Consider the following 7005-nt stretch of genomic DNA (forward strand, 5'->3'; position numbering starts at 1 on the left):
AGCACACACACACAGGCAAGCAAAGCACACATTCATGGGTACAGTTAACACACTGCAGGCAAGCAACACACTACAGGAAGCACACACTACAGGTACAGTTAACACACTATGTACAGTTAAGCAATACACTAAGAAAGTTACACACAAGTATAAAGCACACACTACAGCACACACTACAGGTACAGTTAACACACTACAGGTACAGTTAACACACTACAGGTACAGTTAACACACTACAGGTACAGTTAACACACTACAGGTACAGTAAACACAGTACAGGTACAGTTAACACACTACAGGTACAGTTAACACACTACAGGTACAGTTAACACACTACAGGTACAGTTAACACACTACAGGTACAGTTAACACACTACAGATACAGTTAACACACTACAGATACAGTAAACACACTACAGGTACAGTTAACACACTACAGGTACAGTTAACACACTACAGGTACAGTTAACACACTACAGGTACAGTAAACACACTACAGATACAGTAAACACACTACAGGTACAGTAAACACACTACAGGTACAGTTAACACACTACAGGTACAGTTAACACACTACAGATACAGTAAACACACTACAGGTACAGTTAACACACTACAGGTACAGTAAACACACTACAGGTACAGTTAACACACTACAGGTACAGTTAACACACTACAGGTACAGTTAACACACTACAGGTACAGTTAACACACTACAGGTACAGTAACCACACTACAGGTACAGTTAACACACTACAGGTATAGTAAACACACTACAGGTACAGTAAACACACTACAGGTACAGTTAACACACTACAGGTACAGTTAACACACTACAGGTACAGTAAACACACTACAGGTACAGTAAACACACTACAGATACAGTAAACACACTACAGATACAGTTAACACACTACAGGTACAGTTAACACACTACAGATACAGTTAACACACTACAGGTACAGTTAACACACTACAGGTACAGTAAACACACTACAGGTACAGTAAACACAATTACAGGTACAGCACACACTACAGGTACAGTTAACACACTAAGGTACAAGCACACACTACAGGTACAGTAAACACACTACAGATACAGTTAACACACTACAGATACAGTTAACACACTACAGGTACAGTAAACACACTACAGGTACAGTAAACACACTACAGATACAGTTAACACACTACAGATACAGTTAACACACTACAGATACAGTTAACACACTACAGATACAGTAAACACACTACAGATACAGTTAACACACTACAGATACAGTAAACACACTACAGGTACAGTAAACACACTACAGGTACAGTAAACACACTACAGGTACAGTTAACACACTACAGGTACAGTTAACACACTACAGATACAGTAAACACACTACAGGTACAGTTAACACACTACAGGTACAGTTAACACACTACAGATACAGTTAACACACTACAGGTACAGTTAACACACTACAGATACAGTTAACACACTACAGGTATAGCACACTACAGATATAGCACACACTCATAGGGTACACACACTACATACAGAGATACAGTTAACACACTACAGATACAGTTAACACACTACAGATACAGTAAACACACTACAGGTACAGTTAACACACTACAGGTACAGTTAACACACTACAGGTACAGTTAACACACTACAGGTACAGTAAACACACTACAGATACAGTAAACACACTACAGGTACAGTAAACACACTACAGGTACAGTTAACACACTACAGGTACAGTTAACACACTACAGATACAGTAAACACACTACAGGTACAGTTAACACACTACAGATACAGTTAACACACTACAGGTACAGTTAACACACTACAGGTACAGTTAACACACTACAGGTACAGTTAACACACTACAGGTACAGTAAACACACTACAGGTACAGTTAACACACGACAGGTACAGTAAACACACTACAGGTACAGTTAACACACTACAGATACAGTTAACACACTACAGGTACAGTTAACACACTACAGATACAGTTAACACACTACAGGTACAGTTAACACACTACAGGTACAGTTAACACACTACAGGTACAGTTAACACACTACAGGTACAGTTAACACACTACAGGTACAGTTAACACACTACAGATACAGTAAACACACTACAGGTACAGTTAACACACTACAGGTACAGTTAACACACTACAGGTACAGTTAACACACTACAGGTACAGTAAACACACTACAGATACAGTAAACACACTACAGGTACAGTAAACACACTACAGGTACAGTTAACACACTACAGGTACAGTTAACACACTACAGATACAGTAAACACACTACAGGTACAGTTAACACACTACAGATACAGTTACACACACTACAGGTAACACACTACAGGTACAGTTAACACACTACAGGTACAGTTAACACACGCAGGTGGGTTAACACTACTACAGTTAACACACTACAGGTGCAGTTAACACACTACGGGTACAGTTAACACACTACAGGTACAGTTAACACACTACAGGTACAGTTAACACTACAGATACAGTTAACACACTACAGATACAGTTAACACACTACAGGTACAGTTAACACACTACAGGTACAGTAAACACACTACAGGTACAGTTAACACACTACAGATACAGTAAACACACTTCAGGTACAGTTAACACACTACAGTTAACACACTACAGGTACAGTTAACACACTACAGGTAGTGTGTTAACTGTACCTGTAGTGTGTTAACTGTACAGGTACAGTTAACACACTACAGTTAACACACTACAGGTACAGTTAACACACTACAGTTAACACACTACAGATAACACACTACAGGTACAGTTAACACACTACAGGTACAGTTAACACACTACAGTTAACACACTACAGTTAACACACTACAGTTAACACACTACAGTTAACACACTACAGGTACAGTTAACACACTACAGTTAACACACTACAGTTAACACACTACAGTTAACACACTACAGGTACAGTTAACACACTACAGGTACAGTTTACACACTACAGGTACAGTTTACACACTACAGTTAACACACTACAGTTAACACACTACAGTTAACACACTACAGGTACAGTTAGCACACTACAGTTAACACACTACAGTTAACACACTACAGTTAACACACTACAGTTAACACACTAACCTAACCTAACAATTTCCAATAAATAAAATTCCATCAACAGGAGTTTTATAACATGAAATAAATCCTTCCTCATTGACTAAAATCCTGTACTAAATCTGCTAAATCCTAATCCCGATACAGTCTTTACAACACCATCAAATTAATCCTCCCGATATAAACTCTATATATTTCCATGATATCCGATAAATTCCGATTACTAATGGATGTATTTAGGTCATCCATGTATATATTAAGTAATGGGTCGTTCTAGTGAAGTGTCCCCTTTAGCTATCGTTTATTATGGTAGACTCGTTTAAAAGAGACACTATTATGTAAAACCCGGTAAGCTGGTTCGTTCTGGGGATGTTTTTGTTGAATTATTTGTTTATAATGATGTTTGGGATGGTATGTCTGCCTGTCTGTCTGTCTCTCTGCCTGTCTGTCTGTCTGTCTGTCTGTCTGTCTGTCTCAAGAAGGGAGAGACGAGAGAGGATTAGATCAGTATACTGGTACTCTCCCTGGGAAATTGACACTGGCCCCTCCTCCTTTCTCTCCCTGCAATATGCCGGTTGGCCTGTGCATGGCAGCTTCTGTCGAGAGTTACTACCACTCTCTGTCATCCATGAATCTATCCAGCCTCCTTGTAAAACTTTCCAGCGTTCCAGCACTTACTACAAAGTTGCTAAGCTTGTTCCACTCGTCCACCACCCTATTTGTGAACCAGTTCCTTCCTATCTCCCTCCTAAACCTAAACTTATCCAACTTAAATCCGTTGCTACGAGTCCTATCCTGCTCGGATATTATATGAACTTTATCTATATCCCTTTATTGATTCCTTTCACCCACTTAAATACTTCTATCATATCTCCCCACACTCTTCGTCTTTCTAGGGAATGCAAGTTTAGTTTCTTTAACCTATCCTGATATGGAAGGTTTCTAAGTCCCGGAATCATTTTCGTCATTCTTCGCTGCACCGACTCTAGTGAATTGATATCCATTCTATAATAAGGGCACCAGTTGGGGTAAAATATCCATCAGGCGAGTCTCTCGAAGTTCTTCTTCTTGTTCTTCTTGTTCTTGTTCTTCTTCTTGCTCTTCTTGTTCTTCTTGTTCTTGTTCTTCTTCTTCTTCTTGTTCTTCTTCGTCTTGGACGAGGATCTGTGCCGAGTCTGGGGGTCACGTGTGTGTGTGTGTGTGTGTGTGTGTGTGTGTGTGTGTGTGTGTGTATCTTCATGCATCAGTTAAGTGAAATGTAAAGGTTAAGCATGATGCTCTGGTCCTTCCTTCCTTCCTTCCTTCCCTCCTTCTCTGTCCTTCCTTCGTTCCGTCTGTGACCTTCCTGCCTTCCTTCTTTCTCTGTCCTTCGTTCCGTCTGTGTCCTTCCTTCCTTCAGTCTTTGTCTTTCTTTCCTTCCTTCCTTCCTTCCTTCTCTGCCCACCCTTCCTTCCACCCGTCTCATTATCCTTCCTTCCTTCCGTCCTTCGTCCGTCTAGAGAACGTCTGAGATTCCTTCCTCGTTCCGTCTGTTCAGTGAGTCTCCCTGGTCCCTCTGGTAAGGTGTGTTGCCATCATCACTAACAGGTGAGAACAGGTGAGTACAGGTGAGAACAGGTGAGTACAGGTGAGTACAGATGAGTACAGGTGAGTACAGGTGAATACTTAATTAAGGTAAATACGTATAAAGGATTATTTCCCTGTGTAGTAGATTGTTGATGTAATGGTAAACGTAATACTTCTCAAGATTAGTTAAGGAGAGAGCCTAACTACCCAATTGCCTTCCATAATAGGTAGTTTAAGGATCACAATTAACAACCCAAATTGTTACATTCTCACATTAACCACCCAGTTTACTTCCCTGTAATAAGTAGTTCAAAGACTATACTAACGACCCAATTTGCTTCCCTCCTACAGGTAGTGCAGGAGTACGAACGAGCGGTTATCTTCCGCCTCGGTCGTCTCCTGAAGGGCGGCGCCAAGGGTCCCGGAATCTTCTTCGTTGTTCCCTGCATCGACTCGTACAGGAAAGTCGACCTCCGTACTGTGTCATTCGATGTTCCGCCACAAGAGGTAAAATCTTTCCGCTACCTTGGTTGGCCGCACTCTTAGGGAAATTGGTCTGTGTAATAGGGTAGAAAATAGGTTTAAATAGGATTAGGAAGGAGATTAAATTGGAAAAATGTTGATATAATTATAGAAATAGGGATGCAAGTGCAGATATAGGTCATGTTATTGGAGAAATAGGGAATAGAACCGGAGAAATGTGTAAAGTAATTGGTTATATAGGAGATGTAATTGGAGAAATAGGTAAAATTGGATAAATGAGTAGTATTTAAGTATGTCAGTAATATATAGACAAAATATGATATAAATAGGCAAAAATAGACGATGTTTTGGTGGAATATAAAAGAAAATTGGCAGGATTTATGGGCCTATAGGAGAAACTAATTGGGTAAAACTAATTGGGTAAAACTAATTGGGTAAAACTAATTGGGTAATAGCTTATCCTCGTCGACTACTGTACTGCTGTTCATGGATTTTATTATTTTTGATGATAAACAAAATAACTAAAAATATTGTAGAAAAAAAAATAATTCGAAGTTTGTAGGAGAATTGATGGGAATAATAGACTATTTTGAGGTATTAGAAGACAATTTTTAACCGAGATTTAATATTACTTTCATTTATAGTTTGAGAATAACATTGCCCAAAGTATACTGTAAAGAATGGACGAGTTGGCGGTCGGGATTTTTTTCATAAGATGGCAGGTCAGTGGGTAAAGAAGTGCTTAAATTCACTATGGTGATGATATTTTTTAATAAATTGGGCCAAAAATAGTTAAAAATAAGGGTTAACGTTGGTAAGAAGTCACGTGACTGTGAAAAGCTCTGTGATTGGTTGTGCAACTATATCTTGAGCTAGTCAGGCCGCACCTCGATTATGCGGGTCAGTTCTGGTGCCCTTATTATAGAATGAATATAAATTCACTAGAGTCGGTGCAGCGAAGAATGACAAAAATGATTCCGGGACTTAGAAACCTTCCATATCAGGATAGGTTAAAGAAACTTAACTTGCATTCCCTAGAAAGACGAAGAGTGCGGGGAGATATGATTGAAGTATTTAAGTGGGTGAAAGGAATCAATAAAGGGGATATAGATAAAGTTCTTATAATATCCGAGCAGGATAGGACTCGTAGCAACCTGATTTAAGTTGGATAAGATTAGGTTTAGGAGGGAGATAGGAAGAAACTGGTTCACAAATAGGGTGGTGGACGAGTGGAACAAGCTTAGCAACTTTGTAGTAAGTGCGGGAACTCTGGAAAGTTTCAAAAGGAGGCTAGATAGATTCATGGATGATAGAGAGTGGTAGTAACTCTCGACAGGAGCTGCCATGCACAGGCCAACCGGCCTATTGCAGACTCCTTATTTTCTTATGTTCTTATGTTCTTATAAGTTATAAGATTAGCTTAACATACACTAGTTATTTCCAATAGAAATGAAGGTCAAAATCGTTCATAACACATCGCAAACCATCAGAGAAAAAATAACATCGTCTGCAAGTCTAAGTACAGGGATGACCAAAACCTAACACTTACCCAGTGAAGCCTATCTCGATACTCAGCATCCAAATACTTATGGTAGTTAAAGTATAATTTTACCCATTAATTAATATAAACGATGATTTATCCCAGTGGTTCATTAGTGAATCATCAAAATAATAACAGCACTATGTTGTCATGTTTACCTAGCATCAGACATTACCAAAACAAAGTCCAGACAATGTCATTACTTCTAAATTGACTCGTATCTCCATCTAGTACTGATATACTCTGTAAATGCACTAAAAAAAAAGATAAGTT

The 7005-nt window shown here is 39.2% G+C and overlaps 1 protein-coding gene across 4 annotated transcripts in view; it reads left to right on the plus strand.

Annotated features, from left to right (window-relative positions):
• Positions 1-5060: 5060 nt before the first annotated feature.
• LOC121858949 (band 7 protein AGAP004871-like) overlaps positions 5061-7005 on the plus strand; it is a gene marked incomplete at its 5' end in the record, with an annotated part of 79729 nt that continues 77784 nt past the window's right edge. For all 4 annotated transcript variants that reach the window (XM_042355606.1, XM_042355604.1, XM_042355607.1 and 1 more), the window contains 1 exon segment: positions 5061-5216. In XM_042355606.1, the coding sequence (XP_042211540.1) occupies positions 5061-5216 (156 nt within the window).

Source organism: Homarus americanus, unplaced genomic scaffold (assembly GCF_018991925.1).
Source record: "Homarus americanus isolate GMGI-L3 unplaced genomic scaffold, GMGI_Hamer_2.0 scaffold8226, whole genome shotgun sequence".
Lineage (NCBI taxonomy): Eukaryota > Metazoa > Arthropoda > Malacostraca > Decapoda > Nephropidae > Homarus > Homarus americanus.